This window comes from Akebia trifoliata, chromosome 9 (genome assembly GCF_017979445.1).
Source record: "Akebia trifoliata isolate Shusen 1 chromosome 9, ASM1797944v1, whole genome shotgun sequence".
NCBI classification, from domain to species: Eukaryota; Viridiplantae; Streptophyta; class Magnoliopsida; order Ranunculales; family Lardizabalaceae; genus Akebia; species Akebia trifoliata.
This window is the reverse complement of record NC_141383.1, coordinates 19,508,925-19,531,483: the sequence shown is the minus strand read 5'-3', so window position 1 is coordinate 19,531,483 and position 22,559 is coordinate 19,508,925. Positions and strand designations below refer to the sequence as shown.

Below are 22,559 nucleotides of genomic sequence, written 5' to 3'. Positions count from 1 at the left end.
AATAGATGTTATCAACTCTACAAGCTTGATTGGTCTGTTTTACAATTGTAGGTAACATATTTTCAAGTGGCACTCTAGTTGCAGATCCTATATTTGTTAGTGCTTGCAATTGATTTTAAACATAAGCTTTTTTTTCTTCTTTTTTATTTTAAGTGCTGCTATTGGAACCCCAACTTTTACTTATTACATGGTTGAGAACATGTAAAAGTTGAGGTGCTCATAAAAGCTCTGTTTTTTGTGTGTTGTGTGTGTGCTAGATTTCTTTTTTTTTTGGATTTAGAATTTTATATGAGCCTAATCATAATTATAAACAACTACTGAAATTATTTAAATGAGTGTTATAATGTTGAAATTATAATTTAAGGCAAACCTTTGTAATGTTTGAAGTGTGTCTTAATCTCTATGGGTGTGATAAATAATTTAAGAAATTGGGGTGTAATAAGTAGAAGTTGAGGTGGTGCCACTAGCAGTTGTATTATTATTATTATTATTATGGGTCAGGTTCAGCAGCCAACGTTAGGGAGTCAACATGTTTGTCCTATATGGCTTAAAAGTTCGGGATTGAGCAGATTTTTGGTGAGGATGATCTTTATGGTGAGATCATCCTCACAAAAAATCATGTGAATTTGAAACTTTTAAGTCCATCAAAAGTGGATGATCTCTATGTTGACACCCTAACTTTGATTGCCAAAATAAGACCAATCAAGTAAATCATGCAGCCGTTAAACAATAATTATGATGGACGCACGAATCTTTAAAAGATGCAATTTCACGAAGAAAAAAATAATGATGTGTCCTTGCCTATGCATGCATATAGTTTGGATAGAAGACTCTGCTTGGTATGAAGCCAATTTGTTGGAATCTAATTTACAAATGCTTAGTTACAATCTGAATTTATTTATTTGCGTGGTCCTCTTAAGCCCTTCATAAATTTCAGCAAATAGTTGGCAGCCTCAAAAGTGCTGCAAATGATTTGCGTGGTACCAAGCAGGGCCTACATACTCCAAATGTCTTGGAAAATTATAAAAAGGTGAAAATCTTTCTGAAACACGCAAGAGTATGCCAAACATCTCAAATACTAAGACAGCTTCATTTCTGTTTCTTTGTTTCGATGCTACAATACAATTCAGGTAGAATTAGTGGATCCATCACAGCACAGATCAGTGGAATCCGACATTAGAATTAGAACCAAATGATGGTAAATACATGGCCATATATGTTAATCACACGAACACAAGAACAATTGAGAGAGAGAGAGAGAGAGAGATTGTCTGCTATGCAGAAACAGGTAATGTTGTTTCTTCAAGACAAACATGGGTGGTACACTGAACTTTTGATGGAACATAGAAAATAAATGAATATCTAGCAAGACATTATGGCTTGGAGTGCTTGGCCTGCAAAAAATCTCACATCCACGTCTGGGTCTTCACTAAGCTCAACCAAACAGGGACGAATGTTCTGCTCTACCACCTGCCCAATAAGAACAACACCCCAAGTGCCTCATGTTTAGCAGCAAATCCACATGAGAAGAAAAGAGAGCATGTATTGCCGCACCAACTTATTTTTATAAAACATCAATAAATGAAATTATATAAAACTAGAAATAAGGATGCTTACACACCAGAAAATGAGGTTTTGAGAAAAAGATCAAAAAAAAAAAAAAAGGGAGAGAAAATGATGACAGGAGCAGCTGTGAGTCTTGTGACAGCTATTGGGATAGGAGCCAACCTTTGACATATTCCGGATCACTGCCTCTCATAATCAGTCCCTTTAGGGCTCGAATAGTTTTTTACACCATAAAAGCGCAAATAAAAATAAATTAATTACTTAATTAAAAGGAAGAAGGGAGCTACTGTGACATCAATCTGATGACACCTTCATAACCAGTCCCCTTTAGAGCTCAAATAGCTTCTCGTCATAGTAGAAGCTCAATGAGAGGGGGGGGGGGGGGGGGGGGGGGGGGGGTTCATTAAAAATATTGAATGGTTATCTGCACCCCAGAAGTTTAGTTTCATCGTTTGGTGTGTTGAAGAAAGAAGTTTGGTGTGGCAAGCTGAGATCTCAAAAACAAACAAGCAAATAAAGGTCTATGGCTACTTACAGACTGGTCAACTATGGGAATGATGGACTGCAAAACTTTTGCCACATTGAATTTGATGTTTGGTACCCTGTGAAGTGCAAGATTGTCAGCATAATCAGTCCAAGCACAGCTAAGTGGGAAGACCTTATTTATCTCAAATTAACCCGGCTTAAGAAATTAAGGGACTTACCTATCCTTTGATGCAATATTGATCACTGGCAGTAGTTGTGAACATGTGAGTTCCGATCCCATAACAGGTGCAAGAAGAGAAATCACTTGTAAAATTGTCATCCGGTAAAGATAGTGCGGGTTGTTAATCATGTCCAAAACCTGTGAAGACGACGAGGCAACCCATTGTTTCATGTAAAAGTGAAGAAATGAAGGGAAAATAAGAAAATGAGACTGGTAGATTCTGAACACAACAAATAATCTATCTATAGCATGATTGGGAACCTCTAGATAGGCAGGCAAACAGTTGAAGCAGCATACATTTACACCGTAGTGTGTGTGAACCACTACTCACTCTTCAAGCTTCCAAGAGGTGTATTTTCTATTTATCGTTCTTTTTTTTAAGACTACACTAATCAACATTTCTTCTATTTCTTTGTTATTGCAGGAATTCAATAAAATTAATATATTTAGGGGAAAAAACCTAATATTAAAACGGTAATATAAGCAAAGAAAGTTAATGAACATAGTATTAAATTATATTTTTTGCAAATAATTATTTGCAAGAAAAAAAAAAACAATTATTCAAATATAATATATTTCTTTCTTACTGAAACGTTTATACTATTATAGTAATATTTTATACTATTATTATTCTAGGGGATTAATATTTGCAATTCGATCATGTGAACATGAAGCTTGAAATTTGGAAATATATGATGGCTACCCTATTGTTACTATTTTTAATATGAATTAATTTTATGTTACATTATTTAATGTAAAATTTCTGTGCTTCAGTCCTTGCCTTGAGGCATTGGCCAACCAAGCACCTCACCTCACAACTCAGCATCTGAAAACATTGATTGGATTGACAGAATGAGTGGAAGAAAACAACACAAATCTGTGAATAAGGATTAGTAGGGCCAGCCAAAACTGTTCCATCTCTGGAACCTGACAACCAAAGGTTTGGGTGTCTAGCTTTAACAGCCAAAAATGAAGGTGGAACCGTGGAAGAGAGAAACCCAAGGGGCTGTTTTGAAATATATTTTGGGGGTGACTTGCTTCAGATCAGAAGTCACAGCTGGCTATGTATTCTATAAACAAGATACTGGTCCAATTTACATAATAAAAGGGTGGACAAAACAATCCCTAAAAGTGGGCCATGCAACAGTTACCTGGCAAGTTTCAGAGTTTTTTGAAACTGTACAAGTACACTGAATCAGTTTTCTCGACCCATATGGGAGTGTCTCTGTGGCTAAGTCCACCACAGCACACTAGTAACATTTGCATAAAGACCATTAATATGGTAACAAACTAAGTCGGCCAGATACTGATAGGAATGACATGAATATAGATATGACAAAGTATTTCCTGAATAAATGCATTACCCCAACCGACATGTTGATATCATGCTTCCATGTTTCGACTTAAGTTTCATTAAGCCATGTATCGATTTTACATCCCACAACAAATCAAATATAACTAAACTTCTAATATCTGCAAAGATTTGCAAACATTTTTCACCGTGAACTACTCATACTTCTATTGATAGAAACAAATTATAAAGATCACTAGGTGTCGGGTGTAAAACCAATAATACATTAATAGGGTCCTTATAAAAAATTCTCCAAACTTTCCTATTTTAGATTTTGTGCCTCGGTGAATATTAAACAGGTGCTTGTACCTTTTTCTGGTGGCTGAGCCATAAGATTTCTAGCAATTTCTCTGAAAACTGTTTACAAGATGATCAAACCAGGTGCAAACTATACTGTCCACAATGAGAATTGGAGTACAAGAGTTGAAAGATTTTGCTGTACAAACGTAAATAATGTACAGTGTTGAGGTATTCCCTTCATAAAGCACAGTTGGAAATCATCCAGCTAATAAAAGTAATAAATCACATGCTTTATGGATCAGAACTTTCTTAACAGTTGTTCAATTTGACATAATAAAAGTACATTAGAAAACACATGAGAACAGTAAAATGATAATAATAATCCACTATTAAGAACTAAAAAGCATTTTATTGCAAAAATAAAAAGCACCAGATCAAACCTGTGGAATTATGTGCTGCATTGCCCAGTCAGGACCAAATTCTTCTGCAAGTCTCTTCAAGTTAATAGCTGCTGCATCACGAATTGAGTAAACCTGCAATATATACATCCAGGAGGCCAGGATAATAACCAATGAATAATATTACAGAAAAACAATTAATCATAATGTACCTATCAAAATAAACAGATACTTGCATGACTAGTTTCATCAGATTAAGCAAGTAATGGGAAATTAAACGACACATAACCATCAAGGACAAATAAAACAGAACTACTCTTAAGCAGCAAAGCACGCGCAAATCTTTTGATTCTTCCCTTCATTTTCTAGGAAACAGGTGACAAAGAGGATGGCAACCAGATGCATCAAGGATTAAGAGTCGTTCCTACAGCAACTTGTGAATGAGCAAGTGCAACCCAAATATCAATTTAGTACTGAAGTGCAAGCCCCAAGAGCCACACTATTATTTCCTCCATGTGTGCCAAAATGGTTATGTGGCACCTTTTGGCTTTGATTCTTTGGTTTTGATTGATCAAAATGGACAGCTTTCTCTAGTTCCTTAATTTGGATTGTGGCTAAGAGGACATTTCTTTTTGATAAGTGTAAAGATATGTTGAGGGAAAAGAGGAATTATTGCAAATGACCTTTTGTAATTGATTTTGTTTTTTAAATAGTTAGCTGATTTTATTTTCTATATAAATTGAACAAGAAACCAAGGACTCTAATTTGTTTGTGTGTATTACAAAGGGATGCAAATTACCAACATCATCCTTAGCAGACCCCGTAATGTTGCATTCATGACCAGGACTACATGAGCGTACATACAATAAAATTAAGATATTATGATAATCACGGTCAAAGTTTCATGCCGTTCAGGATAATTTTGTTAGAACATTCCGATTTTGGTCAAGACCAGAATGAAATATTGAATGTTTCGGAATGCTTTGGTTGATACCATAATATTTAAATTATTTAATCTATTCTCTCAATAAATCTTTTTATAACTACAACGTTTTATTAAGTAGGAAGAAACAAAAACAAAGTATACAGGGGGAATTTAGAGGTTGAGATAGTCTGGGATCAGTCATGCTTTGTGGTTGGTGTTAGAGGGTCGTCAATCCCACATCTGCAATTCACATATGAAATCCTGGTGTTCATAGATGCCTCTGCTGAGCATATTAGTTTCTCAACAATCCCTTATTTTGACTTGAGAATATTTTGGGTCTCGCTATCAATCCCCAGAAGCGTAAGGTGTTTGAGGTTGGCTCAGACATTAACCTAGAGCATATTTTTTGGCGGTTTTTGGGTTATCAAGTATTCAAGTTGTTTTATTTATTTTTTATTTTTGACTTCAGACATGGGTATATATCCTTGGGGTGTGCCTTCAAGAGAAAAGCCTTATGGGATCCTGTTACTAAGAGAGTGAGTTGCAGATTGGGTTCTTGAAAGGCAAGGTACCATATATAAAGGGAGTAGATGACTTTAATCAAAAGTACTTTTGCTAGTATCTTAGTCTACTTCCTATCTATTTTCTCTATGTCAAGGTGTGGAACTATATCCTGATAAGTCATTTCACAACTTCTGGTAAAAGAACAAGGGTTGAGAAGCATAAGTTTCTTTGGTTAAGTAGAAATGAATCCTTTCACTAAAAATAATAGTGGGGTCTCAATTTCCAAACCTGGAGATTAATGAACTATGCTCTTCTGAGTAAACAATTGTAGAGGTTTGGCGAGGATGCAGATAGTTCGTGAAAAGAGAAAAATTCAAGAAAAGTATGATTAAACTCAGTATGGGTGGAAAAACGGTGAGGTGAGATCTTCCTTTCGGTGTTGTGTGTGGAAAGGTACTCCCAAAGTTCGTCCAGAACTCTATAGGATGTTAGCTTTCAAGGTGGGGAAGGGGTTAAGGATAAGGTTTTAGGAGGGTTGGTGGTGTGGTTCATCTCTAGATATTTTATTACCTAATCTATATGTTATTTCATGTAAGAAGTGCTTGTCTATTTAGAACTGATATTTCTTGGGACTCAGGATTCCAAAGAATATTAAATGACTGGGAAGTCGAGTTTGTCTTTCATCTAATCAATCACATCTCTTTTGTTTTAGTTTTCCCTTGGAAAAGGATTGTCAGTTGTGGGTTAGTTGTCTCAGTCAAATCTTTCTATCATGATTTATCTTTGGTCTTGGATCCGAATTTCCCAACTATTTTTGTTTGGGACCCAAGAGTTTTGTCTGAAGTTACTTTCTTCATGTGGACGACTTTTTTTTATTTTTATTTTTATAAGTGAAAAGTTTTACCAAACAAAGACAACGAGTCCTTGAGGAAAGACATACATACAAAGGCAGACCACTCTTTACACACTAGCTCCCATCTATACAAAAAGTTTTCAAAGAAAAAACCTCTAACATCATTAAATTGTTTACAACAGTAGAACAAGAGGCCTACAATACTAAAGATAATTCCCTGAATGGCTTGCTCCTTTCGTTGGAAGATTTGCTCATTCCTTTCTTTCCATAAGCCCCAACAAATGTCTGGGGGGATGAAATGGCTGTGGATTTCTAACTTTCAAAAACCACACTAATAGAGCGAGGGGGCACCAAGCAACATTAAACAAGGATAGGATGTAAGACCACACTAAATGAGCAAACCCCCAGTGTATAAGAAGGTGATCAATGGATTCCCCACTTGATTTGCAAAGGAAACAAAAATCCACACGAACACCCCTCACCTTAAGATCATCACGAAATGACCCACAGGAAACAAAGAAACTTTAGAGGGGAAATAATTTTAGAATGAATAATCTCATTGCTAGGGATTTGATCTCTGTGATTGTTTTATTATTGTACTAAACGAACAGTGAGTCTGTCAATCATTTGCTAATCCATTGTGTTTTAACTCATGCTATCTAGTACCATTTTATCCACTTTCTCAAACTTCGGTGGTGCTTTCCTAGCTCTATCTATGCTTTATTTCATGGGTGGCAGACCATGACCTTTACTTCAAGAGAGAGGATCCTTTGGACTTTAACTCCTTTTGTTGTGTGTTGGGGAATTTGGAAAGAGAGAACTAGTCAATTTTTTTTTAAAGTGAATGAGCAATCTCTTCAAAGATCATAACTTCCATTTTTGGTCTTTTTTTTTTATACTTTCGGTGTAAAGAGTTCAAGGGTTGGTATTTCAAAATTTCCAGTTTAGATGGGAGCTTGTAGGAGCGTGAGTTAGTTGATTAGGTCACTTTTTTTTTTCGTTTTAGGTTTTGTTTCTTTTATTGATTGGTAGGTCTCTAACTGCTCTCTTTGTTTTCTTTACTCTCGTTTCTAAATAATAATAAATAAAAAATTATATCTATTAAAATATACGTAGGGTCGGCTTCTGTTGAACCAAGAAATAATACATGATCCCAACCGTGTAAAGGCAACATCCAATGATTGGAATTTTATGTAAAGGCAACATCCAACAATCCCAATCGTTGGATGTTGGGATTACACAGTCAGGCTCGTGTGCTATTTCTTGAGTCAACAGAACCCAACCCATATATATAAAGCACAATCTTTCTGTTAACATTCAACTATAGTGAAGTTTTACATCATTTTATATTGCATTTAAAAAAAAAAAATAATTCTAATTCAGCTATTTATCCAAGTTGATTTTCTATTATGTTTTTATAAATTGTAACATGCTATACTTTATCCATAAACAAAAATGCTATTCTTCTAACAACATCTAAAAAAGATTAATGGCTAGTAATTTTCTAGTAATGCAAATACAAGAAAATTTTCCTGTAACGCTAACATTTTCATCAACATAATGCATAATGCAGAAACCAGACAAAATGTGAAGCAAGTAAAGTGCAATCCACCTCCCTATTTACTAATACTTTTCCAGTGTTGAAGACACATTAATACCTAATTGTCACCTTAGTGTATATTAGTATAGCAACATCATCGAAAGATGAGATCATGAAAAAATCAGCAAAAGAAGTGAAAGCAACTGAAGGTATGAAACAAAAGGCACAAAATGGTGGTGCATAATAGAACAGAACCAAAAGCAGGAAAGGTACATCTTAAGTGTGCCATATATTTCCTATTGTTTATTAGCAGAATAACAAAGAACATGACAAACCTTGTCTTCCAACCACTGCATGCAAAGAGCACCAAGCTTATCATCAAAAAATCCTACACCCAATTGACTTGCCAATAAAGGTATGCATTCTATTATTGCAAGACGAACCCTCCAATGTCTATCCTCAGCAAGCTCAACAATAGCGGGTAACAAAGATTGAGACAAGAGATCAATTCCAATCACCTGTAAAGACAGATCATATCAAGGTTAAAGAAAAAAAGTAAAAGAAAGATCCGTAACAAATTCATTATCAGTATTTAAATAAATCAGTGTTGATGTTAGTTCAAAAGAAGTAACACATTTTGGATGCAATAACACTTTCCAGTACAGTCTAGATGTTTGAAGTAGAAATAAAAGAATGCAAGGTATCTCAGCACCGTAGACATTGAAGGACCACCATTACACCATCCACATAAAAAAGTTCAAAGAGGAAAGCTTATAGGAATGCTGAGGTCACGTGGTGATTTGACAACCCTCATATGGCATGATGAGGGAGAAGGATCTTCTTAGGACATTGAATAAAAGAATTTCCTTATAAATAGGTGGCAGGGGTATTTTAGTCTTCATGCACAGGGTCTTATTGGATCCAGTCCAGGATTATGGATTTTTTTCCCATTCATTTCTGTGTTTTAAATATCTGTTTCAAGGAATTATAATTTGTGTAGTATCTGTTTATAATTTGTGTAGTATTAGTAGTATTTAGGTAAAATAAGGCATTTATATCATTGCACATATGTTTAAAGCTGTACCTCCAAAGAAGGGTATATATTCTATTTTTTTGTGGTCTAATAAAGAACACAACAGAATTTTATGAAGTATATGACATCTATGAAACATCTTTTCTTCTTGGGAGTGATTCCTACAACCCTAGAGTGAATCTAGGCTATTTATTTTTGTGTGTTTGGACTTTATAGTGCTGTTGCAGGTAATAGAACTTCAAGATAGCTGGATTTTTCCAGTCTTTCCACGTCTTTGAAAGTTGGATCACTGTCTGAAAACAGCTTAAACTTCAGAGTTTGAAAGAAAGAAGTATCGGAAGTAGGATTGGATTTTCCCGCACTTACTGTAGAATTGTTTTGGAGGTATCTTCGTCATCATCATCATCATTGAAGCCCTATCCAAAAAATTTGGGGTCGACTATTTATAAGGAATATCACATCTCACTTTAAATACAATAAAAAACATCAGCATCATCATCCCCAATAAGTCTTAAGGAACAAAACAGAACTCGTGATTCATCAAGAAGTATACTAGACTGAAGACAAAGGAGGCTAAATAAATACTAAGACAATATTGACAGATATAAGAACAAAGATTCGATGTGATGTTTACCCAAAATGCAGAAATGCTCAATCCCAAACAAGATCAGATGTTTAGTACCAGGAGTAATTAATGATGTGACATTGTTCTTGAATCCAAATTAATAATAACACACTCAGACTGGGTCCCAAAATATCCAACAAACCTGGTTCACTTGATCAAGTTTGCTAATTATATTAAGCCGGACATCAGGGAATTCATCTTTTAGAAGAGAAAGAAAAATTGGAAGAAGTTGCTCAATTGTAGCATCCTGCATTAACCACCAATTAGAAGTTAGGGAGTGCATTATGGGACAGGAAAGCAATAGCATGCAGAGTAAGTGGATGCACATCAAAAAGCAATTTTTTTACTTTTAAAAGTAGAAAAGTGAGAAAGTTAGACTGGATGGATTTATATAAAAGACTTTTAAAAAGTAAAAGAATCATAACTCTTTTAAAAGTAGAATAAAATTTTAAAACTAGAAAATTGAAAACAACTTTTCAAAAACCCGACTCTCTGCTTTTCTACTAAATTAGATCAAATTTGCAGAGAAATCATGAACTACATCGACCAGAACGCAAGTAATTACAGTGTCGAGATAGGTTTCTGCATCCCATTACATGGAACCACCTCTGAACTACTCCTTCCCTTCTACAATTCTATAATCTCTGATTTGTTTTCCAATGACACCTAAAACAACAATGACAGCTGACATTGGTCTTACCTACAATCTATCTTCCCTATCAAGAAAGCGTTCCAGAGATTCAATTTCCATCTCAAATAACCCCAAAGTTGCATTATGTGGAGAAGAAATTACATTGCAGATTCAACAATAAAATATAGAGATTAATCGATTAATCACCACCATATAATTTCCTCCTAATTTTGTTTTTTTCCCTCTCAATTTTTGTAATTTTGTTTCCAATTTCTAATAAATGGGTATTCAAATTTGCTTAATTTACAGATGGAGATGCTCATATTAGAGTTCCCAAGTATCTCTTTCAAGTTTCATAATTTTATTTTGACAATTTTTAGTTTCTGATTTGGTTCATCTATTTCGTTTTTGACATTTGATCTGTTCTCTTTGATCAAACATGGAGAATTGTAAAATATATTAGGGTTTTTTATAGGTTTCTTTCCCTAGTCGATAATCCAAGCTTCTCCACTGATTTCCTCATTTGAGTTAGTGAAATTTCATGATTTTTCTCCATCTAGACTTCGATTAGAGAGAAAGAGAGAGAGAGACTTGTGGCTTGTTGAGTTGTAATGAAAAAATAGATTTGGGATTTTATTATTAGGTTAAATTTTGGCTTCTTAACTTTATAACAAGTGTTTATTTCTTATATTTTACTTCTTAACCAAACGGGCTTTTTCTTTTTAAAAACTATTTTTTTTAGAGTTACTTTCTTCAGAATTACTTCGTACTTTCTACTTTGTATCCAAACGGGCCCTAAATCTACATGCTAATGAAATATAAACAATAGTTAACCAAGCCAGTGAAGAAGTTAAAACACGCAAATCCTAGAAATTCATGGCAAGAGATAAAAATTCAAACACGCATAGAACCTGGTTAGTTATGTATTAATGTATACCTGAAAAAAATCATAACCTGTTCCATAAGCATTGCTACTTCTTTTAGAGAGTTGCTATTGGCACCCCAACTATTACTTTTTGGGTTTAGGATTTTATATGAGTCTAATCATAATTTTAAAGAACTACTGAAATTGTTTAAACTGTTGAGTGTTGTATTATCCGCCTCTGTTCTCGGGAGTCACGTGCTCACGTATTGTGCCCCAATTCGACCCATGACCCTCTTATATTCATAGTTGTATCTTTCCCATCAGATCGGTCATTTGGGGTAAATGATTGTCAACATGGTATCAGAGCGCTGGGTTCAAATTTTCCACCTTTTGTGTTATCCACCTCCACTCCCAGGTGTCACGTGCTCACGTATCATACCCTAGTTCGACCTGTGACCCTCTTATATTCATGGTTGTACCTTCCCCATCTGATCGGTTTTTTTGGGGTAAATGGTTGTCAACATAAACGAGTGTTACAATGTTTTGTAAGGTTGAGATTATATGTTGAGCCAAACCTTTATAATGTTTGAGGAGTGTGTTTTAATCTTGAATTGGGGTGTGATAAATACTTTAAGAAATTGGGATGTAATAAGTAAAAGTTGGGGTGCCAATAGCAGCTCTCTTCTTTTATCAGGAAAAAAAAAAAAACAACAAATGGCTGTATCCTAGTTGTTGGGAGTAGTTGAATGTATCTATACGTGCCATTCTTACCTTCCCCAAGACTGGTGCCATTCCCATTATCACTGAAGCCAAAGCAGCGCGAACAAGCTGAGAAGAATCTGACGATAATTCCTGCAAAAAAGGTAATATTAAAGTGTTACCAAGTTTGTGACAATGTAAGAAAATATTATCAGGACACACAAGTGATCTTAATTCCATATGCTACCAATAAACTTTAAAAAAGAAAGAACAAAGTTGAAAATGTCATAAAGCACGTGTACCTTCACACAGGGAAGGATATGTTCAATTGAAAGTTGTGGATTCAAGATCCGGCAAAATTTAGTAACTTTTCCTGCAGCTGCTATACGCACTTCAGCCTCATTATCTCGAAGAAGCCGAACATATGCAGGAACCAAGTCCGCCCTTAAAATGATATTTCAATTGTCATCAATCAAAACATTCACAAAATAAACCAATAAACAAGCAACAAATGGACATAAAGGATTAATAAAGTAAAATAAATAATGTGCAATAGTACAGACAAAATTACCTGGTAGATTCGGGCCCCACAGCTTCACAAAGCTCATACAATTGATTTGCAACCATGTAACGAACACGCCAAGACTTATCCTATTCAGGAAAAAAAGAAAGCCATTGTACCATATGACAATCAGTGGCATTCAAAATCAGGTTCAAGTCTCAGCCATATGATACCCTCAGAAGTAAGATTCCGCCCAAGGAATTGTTGATTCTCAATTGGATAATTAAAATCACTAGTAATACGATTTTTCATAAAATACAACATGCATAACCAAAAAATTAATAATATTTGCACAAAATATGGAACCACTCATCTGACACTAATATAGGCCCTTATAGGTACGATGTAAATATGTTCCAAATGCCAGCATCTAAAGTTTTTAAAAGTTTGTAGTTACTGCCGTCTGCAAAATACTTTAACGTGCTTGGTGGCTCCAAACTGGAAAAACAAAAGGTGTTATCTCTGGCAGTTGATCGAACAACTCCCACACAGAAGATAGGTACACATGAGGGGGAGGGGGCATCGAGAGAGGATGGTGATGGTGGGGTTGAAATATAAAGAAGATGGGGGCAACAGTGATGAGCATTGAGAGAAAAATTTGCAGTCATTTTTTGAAGCTAATACACATTAAAAAGGTGGGCCCAAATGTAATTGTTTGTAGCAATTTGCATTTGAGTTGTCATCAAGCAAATATTAGTACTAGATTTGCGGCAAATATTTGCATTTGCAGCAGACCAAGGAGGGTCATAGAAAAAGCACAGTTTGCGGCTTCTAGACTCTTTAGAATAATACAAGTCTTGTCAAAGTAAAACCAGATCTCAAAACCAGACCAAAAAGGAAATTAAATGGCCAGATAAAGTATTCATTTTCGTCTTGCTTTCCCCTAGTCAATAGTTGAGGACCAAACAAATCGGTACAAGTTGCCTGAACCCCAAAGAAGAAAAAAAGATGCCTGTTCTCTTTTTGTTTATTACAAGCTTCAAACAAAAACATAAATGAAGTATAGGGGGTGTGGATAAGGCATGGACAAGGGGTGGTTGTTGACTATGTACACATGTGGAAGGGTAGTGGTGAGGTGGCTCTGGTGCCTCACCTAAGTGAGTGGATGATCTTTCTGGTGCTGTTGCACTACCTGGAAGGGACAAGGAGAGAGAGAAGAAGAAGAAGAAGAAGAAAAGAGGGGTTGCACCTTTGGGAGAAGGGAGAAGGGAGAAGGGAGAAAAGTGAGTGAGTGTCCTCTGTTTTGTGGAGCTGTTATTTATAGGATTACTGAGCACAAAAAGACTAAAAGGCACCTCTCTCACCCAATGACCCAGAAGAGGCAATATCAGTTTAGAAGAAAACGAACAAGGCATTGTCATGCCTCATGCGGACACCTTGTTTTGTCCCCCTGCGAGTATGCTTTGCCACCTCACTCATAGTGAGTCCTTTTGGCATACACGTAGATCTCTGTGTTCTGCAACATAGAGCACATATTCTGAAGCATGAAAAAGAAAACATCTGGTACAGAATAAAAAGATAAACCTAGGATTATCCACAAGAGTTGTAATTCCACATCACACGCCAATATTGAAGGGAAGGCTTTGTTGAAACAATTTATGTGATTTATATCAAAATAATGCAGATAAGCTTGCCTAATGACCAAGAGAAATATACATGCATGCAAGATCAGTAATTCCACAAAACATGCTCCAGCCTTGGAAGGTAACAAATATGCTATCAATTAACATAATTACAAAAGATTAAAAAAAAAAGGCCCAAAAAGTAAGATTAAAATCAATGGCATCTCTAATAGGTTTACCTGAGAAAAACCAACAATGGCAGGAAGGATGTGTGCTACGCAATCCTGTGGTTCCAACAACTTTCCAAGTGTTGCGCAACCCTCAACAGCCAACAATCGAACAGAATCTTGATCTAAAAAAATTTGAGATGACTTATACTTAGCAGCTTGCGAGAATGTGAATAACAAACTCAACAATATAATGGTAAAATAGACATGCAAAAGCAGGATAGAGGCCATAAACATGGAGGAAGAATTCTATGGTTATAGAAAATTCTGAGATAACTTCGTACTTATCAGCTTTGCTAGAGTTTGAATAAAGAACTCAACAATATAATGGTAAAATAGACATGAAAAAGCAGAATAAAGGCCATAAACATGGAGGAAGAATTCTTTGTCACAATTAATAGATTATCTAGTTTCACATGTCTTGGAAAACAAAATATTTGACTGCGCAACCAAAGGAGCATATAGATTTTATTTGAAAATATTGCTAGATATTTTTTAAAGATACAATTTTTTTAATGAATAAAGATAATTTATTAATTCACCAAAAACCGGGGTTGAGATGACCCCTACAGCAACAAAAGAAAGAAGAAGAACAAGAACAAGACTTAACAGGGTCTAAATTACAAATTACATCCCAACGAACAACAAAATCCTCGAAAAAGATCCCTTTGAACTACTTAAAAAGCTTTCCGCGAAAGTAGAGCAGCCCCAACACCGAAAGAATCACTTCATGAAACGAGTGTGCCTTGTCCTCAAAAATGCGGTTGTTCCTTTCCTTCCAAATGCTCCAACAAAAAGCAAAAGGAAGCAGACTCCACAAAATTACCTTAGATTTTCTAAAAGAAGAACCCCAAAACATCCAACACTGGAACAAAGGGCTAATAGAGCTAGGAAGGCAACCTTCTAAGGCAAACAACGCTTGGAAAGCGACCAAATAGCACGTGCAAAAGCACAATGCAGCAGGATATGGTCCACAGATTCACCATCCACTCCGCACATATCACAATAGTTAGGAGCAATGAAACCTATCTTAATAATCTGGTCCAACGTGGTTATCCTGTCTAAAATCGCCGCCCAAATAAGAACATTGACTTTGGAAGGAACCTTTCCATACCAAGCATGACCATCCATGCTAAATGGGGGTGAAGAAGCAAAGGAACCTCTATATATTGAAGCCACCGAGAACATACCATCCTTGGAGCCCTCCCACACCATTTTAATTATAGCAGGTGTCATAGTTCTTGCATAGACCATCTATTATTTGGAGAAGTGACATCTTTTTCTAAGTGCAGTTGCAGAAGTTTTGTTGGGATGGTGGTGAAACACCCGTTTTTATAGTTGCAGCATGTGGAGAGGCATCTAGTAAGGGAATTTGGAATTTTTAAAAGATATTCATTTAAAGAGAGAAGCACAGGGATAGGGTCAGTTTTGGGAGGATAGAAGGTGATTCTTCTCTCAAGGAGGAATATCTAGTGTTTTCTTTATCTTCATGAAATGCCGACCTATCAAAGATTTCATGATATAGGATGAGGAGAATCTATCCTAGGACCTAGGTTGCATTAGGAAATTGAATGATTGGGAGATTGATTTGATAGTTGGCCTTTCTAGTCTCAATGACTCCCATATTTCCCTTTTGAACAAAGATGAGATTGTGGGATATGGAATTGGAACAGTTTATTCTCAACGAGTTCCTTTTAATGTTCTTCACACCTCTCTCCATGGTTTGGGATCCCGTAGAAGGAATCTTCTACCCAGCATGCAGAACACACTATAGGTCCTAAAATAGTTCATTTCTAGTTTTTGGTGACCCTCCCGCTCCCAACATAGAGCCGTTTTCAATAACTAAAGGTTTGGGGGTCCAAGATCCCTTCCAAAATCTCATTGTTTCTGTCAAACTTTACCTGGGATAGGATTCAAATTATCGATCAAGTGATTTCATGAAATTGGACAATTTTGACTTTTTTTCGATGTATAAAGAGAGTGGTGATTTTGTTGATAATTTTATGTTAAACTGTACATGGACTAAGGATTTTCAGAGCTACTTTTTCCAGCATTTTGGGATTTGTTAAACTATGCCTGAAGCGGTTAATAAAGTTTTCCATAGTGGGCATACCTCAGCTCTCAGTCTTTGCAAGTGAGTGATATGAAGATGCTTTCCCTTTGTGATAAGAAATAGGAGGGCCTTAAAAGAGAAGCTAATGAAACTTTCTGATATGGTGCTTTCAATCAAAGAGCTTAAGTTTGCATGATCTTCGATTAGTTAATAGGAGGGCCTTCAAAGGAAAGGAAATGAACCTTTTAGATAACATTCCTTCTATCGACGTGCATATGTTGAAGACTTTATTTTTGGTGGAAACTATTACTCATGGAGAAGGGTAAAAGCTCTTGCATTTTCCTTTATTATTTCCTTGGTAGTTCATATCGATCTCAAAGGTTGGCTCTCCATGCCCTTTTTTAAGTAAAGCAATATATCATTAAACAGAAGAGAAACAAAGAGTAAGGGAAGCAAACATTTTTGAGGTCAAGTACCAATTGGGAATCAACCCAGACTGAACAAAACAAAACAAAAATAACTCAAGAAACAAAACAAAATAAAACAAACAAACTACATGACAAAGCACCAAAATGGCTGTTGCGCAACATGACTGATTCCCAACTAAAAACAGAGTCTTCTAAGAAGATCCCTTTAAAACCCCTCTGGAGCTTTCACCACAAGAATACAATTGTTTCAATGCCTAGGACTGTGCTATACATGCCTTCTTCCTTTCCTTCCAAATCTCTAGAATTCCACTCCCTTTAAACACACTAGCACACTGCAAAAGGAAGACTCCAAAGGAGTCTGCCTATGGAACTAAATGCAGCACCAGATCAAGTAGAGAAAATAGCCAGCACATACGCAGGTAGAATCCAGTATTTTGGAACAACGAGAAAAAATAATACCAAACCCCTGACAAGGAAATATGATAAAGGACACTTTAGCTTCCTTGTATTCCCGGACTGGTCACGCATCAACCTCCCTTTCACTTTCCTTTTCTTTCAATAAAATATCTGTACTTATCAAAAAATTAGTTCTATATCTGAGTGAGAAAATTTTTGTTGAACGATAAAGTGAAATCTCCATACCCTTCTTCTTTGCTATTAATAAAAAAATTATAATTGTACTTATCAAAAAAAATTTCTACTTCTCAAAAATATAAATGCATATTTGCTACATAGACAAATGCAGAAAACTCAATGAACTGGAAAAAGGAGAGGAACATGTATTTTTCTTCTTGAAAATATGGTCAGCTCACATTCAATAGTTATTGGAACTTGTTCCACAATGATGCAGGAGAATACATGCTCTGATGCACCCAAGTTACACCAAATTAAACCTCTATCGAAAGAGTTGGATATACAAGAGGAGAATGAAGAAAAGCACAATTATGAAGCTCCAATTATTATAAATTTAATATTCCATAATATATTTAATTGTTTATTGTGAGAGGATAAGATCAAGAGTATTTGTAGACACATTTGGTTTGAGTTCAAATAGATGAAAGATTAAGTAAGAAAAGCCTATAGATATATAATTTATTTTTATGTAAAGAGAAGTTAATTTTGATTAATGAAGTGAGTTTAACTTTGAAAAGAATTTCTTCTTTTATATCCGATGTTCCTAGTAGTCTTTGGAACCGACCAAAATGGATTCACTGAGACATGTGGATCAACTCTAGGCCGGTCATGCATCAGCTTTTGGTTTTGGGGGGAAGTTCCTTGCTGCTTGGGTTATTTCACATGGTTTTAGAGAAATGTTCTAGGATCAAATCATTTGGTGCCAATGCAGAGTCAAATCTATCAATCCCTGGTGGCTACGTAATCTCGGTGAGTCAATTAAAAGTTGCAGCAAACAAGCTAATGTTCTTCTTGAATTTCTAAAGACTTCTTTGTTTTATCGGTAATATAGCTAAACTTCTTACCAAAGAAATCAATCATGATTTGTGTCCTCTGTTTTATTTTCATACCTAGCACCCTCTTCTTCCCCATTTGTTACCATCACCAATAGCCATTATACCATCATTCACTTGCAAAATGAACTCATAGCTGTTCCTTTGCAACTATTACCCCATCATCCATATCTCATCATAACTCATATTGCCACCACCAGATCCATGGCTTTTCTACGATGCATCTATCACATCTACAAACAGCCACAATCATTTATATTTTATGTTTCCATTACATGGAGTTTCAATCTCAATCAAACCCTCTGATCAGATCCACCACCAACAATCATATGGATTCCTATTTTATTCCCCCAAAAAATAGCATTTCATAAAACTAAAAGCCCCCACTTTCAATCCCATAAACAACTGTCTATTGTTATCAATTGTGTTTATTGTGAAGGAACCTATGATTTTATGTACCATGATAAATCACCTCAAATTTCTTGGATGTTGGACGATTGAATAACCTCAAAAATTTCCCAACACAAGGTAGGGGGAATTCATGGGAAAAAAATGGGAAAAGTGATATTTGGGGGAGATATATGCAGTCAAAAGCTTGAGCAATCCTTCTCGAATACATCTAGCATTCCTAGATGCAGGTATTATAAATTCTCCTCGCAAAACTAAGAAGAAAGAGCAATATATATAAACATTAGATTAAAAATCCTAAAGAAGAGAGCTGTTTTATGGGTAAAGCCATCCGTGCCTTGTTTAGTTTGATGGTAAAATACTCTGCTCACCTCTAAGCGTGGGCTGTGTATCAATTATGTAACACAGCTATACGACAGGTAAAGGTAAATTTTGCACTTTATTTCAATGGAAAAGCATAACAGGTGTGACAACACAGAAAGTAGAACACCAACATATAAGGAATTTATAGGCAGTCAAATTAAAGATAGCTATTTGTATCAAACCCATCCATATATTGTATAAGAATCCACATACCATCCTGAGTCAGATCCTCGAACATTGACATAATGTCAGTCTTCAGATGCATAGGTTCTACGGTAGCAGCAAACTTTCCCAAGTTTGATGCAGCAGCTCTCCTGACCATAGGCATGTCATCTTGACACAACTGACCGTATATAGATTGTAATTCCGTCTTCAAAGTCTCTGGGGCACTTGGGTAGGCAATGTGAAACAGTCCACAGGAGGAAACACGAGCAGTAAACCATTCACCGGCTGCCAATCTCTAGAGATAGGAAATCAAACATTTTAAGAAAATTGAAAGTGACTAGTAAGTATGTCACAGTAACATAAAAAAAGAATTACCTTTCAAAAAAAAAATAATAATAAGTATACGATACAAAAAATATAATTACAAGAACAAATTGAAAAGAAGGAATAGCACATAGAAAATAAGATGGAATTTCCAGGAACTCGTTAAAAAAAGGAAAAGAAAAAGAAATCACATACATATTTTTTTGAGTAAGGTTAGTCCTACTACCTTAGTGATTTCAAATCCAGCTCACCCTGTGGCGTCCAAAAACATGATCCGATGCTACAGGGATGTAGAGGACAAATTTTTAAGAACTTTGAAAAAAACAAAAGAAGATATTTTTCACCGTTGAATTTTAATTTTAGACATGGGAGTTCCGTGGGAAGTCAGTAACTATCCATTTTCAAAACCTTGGATCAAGCCTATATATCTATTTTGGATCTGATATATTCCATGAAATCTAGAGGCCTTTGCTGTTGGATTGCCAATTTGGTAATCCATTTGAGCTCAATGACCCTTGGTAAGATTTGACTAAGTTGGTAAGGAAAGTGTTTCTGTATTTTTTTAAACTACTGAAGATCCCCTATTCATTTTCTTTCTACGTTACTCAAACAATAATAATAAAAAATGAATAAAATCACCATATCATTGCATTGTATGAAAAGTCTGTTTGTAGTAATGAGTATAATCACATGGCCGATCGAAAAGACTCAAATGTCAAGGAACAAAGCAAAAAGTGTCTTATTTTTTCACGAATATCTTTCAGAAACATGTTTTTGACAAGGAGGCCTGATATGGCCAGCCCAGGCCCTCCATGTAAGAGAAAGCCGTCTCTATTAGCCACATGAATAGTGTCATTGTCCAAATCATGCCTCTACACTATTTTACACATTTCTAGAGAAGTATCATATCCCTAAGAATAGTAGCCATTGAATTTTTCCTGTACTCAAAAACAAAAGAAAAATGCATGTTTTGCCACTAACAGAACACTATCAGGTCAAAACTCACAACATGGAAGATGCTAAGGTGGCAATCGGGCGGACTGCTATGGACCAGCCACCTCAGCTTTCACATGTAAATAAAACTCCGCCACTCCAGAAACCCCGTTCCATCTTTTAAGAGAGCAGCTATTGGCGCCCCCAACTTTTACTTATTACATCCCAATTTCTTAAAACCATTTATCACACCCTAATTAAAGATTAAAACACACCATTCAAACATTACAAAAGTTTGGTTTAACTAATTACCTCAACACTACAACACATTCAACAACTTCAGCAATTGTTTACAATAAAGATTAAAATCCTAAATTTAGCAAATAGAAAGGGTGAATCTCCATTTCGTGTGCTGACTATGAAGAAATTCCGAGTTTGGTACTCTGTTCATTTTAATTCCCAAAACATGTTTTTCGAGTGAATGTGTCACTTTAATAATCTACAAATTCGTGGATTTGTCACTTTTGTTACCAACAAATTCGTTGATAAAATACCAGCGATTTTGCCATATCAGTGTTGGTAATTTATCAACGACTTCATTGATTATAAAAGTGACGAATTCACTGGAAAAACATATTTTGGGAATTTAAATGAACAGTGTACCGGAATCGGAATTTTGACATAAGTTGCACACATTTTGGGAAAAATCCCAAATGGAAATCTAAACAAAAAAGAGAGAACTTCTATTGGCACCCCAACTTTTACTTATTCTCAACCATTGATTTATTTTTTTTATTTTAATTGGACTGTAATGTAAAAGTTGGGGTACCCAATAGCAACTCTCTTCTTCTTTTTTGTAGGCAAAAAAAGATGAAGGTGTGTATGAATTATATCAAAGAACTTTTCTACAACCCTAATTCAATTTCCATTATCAAAAGAGGGAAACCCCAATTTCAGATCAAAATCAAATCTCAAGAAAAACAACCATTACCTTAACAAGAGGAATAAACCAATCAACCAGATCATTCTCCTTCATCTGAGCCCCAATTCGACATAATGACTCCACAGATTTGTCCCTCACGCAAGTTTCGTCAACTGTGCAAAGAGTTTCCAAAGGTAGGAACAAAACATGTGCATACTCAACACCCCCGACATACGGAATAAAACCTCCCAACTCTTCCGCCATCGAAAGAAGCACGTCATCGTCATCGTCATTGTTCTCACTAAGAAATGGAATCAATTCTTTCCGAGTTCTCTCCTCACCAAGGGCACGAGCAATTGTTGAGAGCTTACGGATTGAATTTAACCGAAGCTGAATGTCTTCATTTCTCAGCTCGTCTATCAAATTCGCAATTGGATAAAGCGATTCATCGGTCATGGCCATTTTATCTCACAACAAAGCACTGAAATTTAAGCAGAAAAAAAATTTATAAACTATGCAATGAACGTGAATCGAATTAGATTTTTCAAACAAAATCTGATAAGATCATGATCGATAATTGAATGTTTGGATCAAATAGGAGAATATGAGATATTGGAGAAACACTAGAATTTAAAATCAATAAAATATGAAAAAATCAATAGAAATACATTGCTAATTGCCGAAGCTAAGATTGCAGCGAAAATTAAAACCCTAGAAACAGAGAATTTTGGATCTCTTTATCAGAAATTAAATCGAGAAAACCTAGAATTGCATATCGAGAGCAAATCAGACACGCAGATTGAAAGACAGAGAGGAATGAGTGATACCGATTAAAATGGATTTGTATCTGCTGTCTCTGGTTCGAAGTGCCTTCGTTCCAGCCCAATTCAGAGAGAGAGAGAGGGAGGGAGCAAAATGCCGAAGAACAATTTGTCTTCAGTTGTAATGAAGGGCGGATGAATTGAGCAGGGCTTGGGCTAAAACTACTAACCCCATGGGCTGACAGCCTGGTCAAGTTGACCCGTGAAGACGACTCGTAAACTACTCGGAGTTGGCATGTTTAGGTCATGGTTTTAAAACTCGTCCGAGACTGAGACGTATCGCCCGAGTTAACTCGTTATCCGAGTTGAACGAGACCAACTCACCAAGCCACTTTTTTGACCGAGATTTAGGATTCACATTCAATTTTTTTTATTTTTTGAACGAGATG

General features: G+C 35.8%; 1 protein-coding gene across 1 annotated transcript; it reads right to left on the bottom strand.

Moving 5' to 3' along the window:
* Positions 1-1,160: 1,160 nt before the first annotated feature.
* LOC147394525 (uncharacterized) lies at positions 1,161-22,335 on the bottom strand. The gene is made up of 13 exons (XM_086454881.1): positions 22,177-22,335; positions 21,419-21,830; positions 19,219-19,465; positions 14,300-14,412; positions 12,508-12,587; positions 12,239-12,380; positions 12,009-12,089; positions 9,884-9,988; positions 8,419-8,601; positions 4,304-4,396; positions 2,271-2,410; positions 2,102-2,168; positions 1,161-1,470 (listed from the first exon to the last, which is right to left on the bottom strand). Exons 2-13 carry the CDS (start codon positions 21,809-21,811, stop codon positions 1,363-1,365), a joined length of 1,752 nt encoding a protein of 583 aa, XP_086311007.1. The 5' UTR covers positions 21,812-21,830; positions 22,177-22,335; the 3' UTR covers positions 1,161-1,362.
* Between the last annotated feature and the right edge of the window lie 224 nt (positions 22,336-22,559).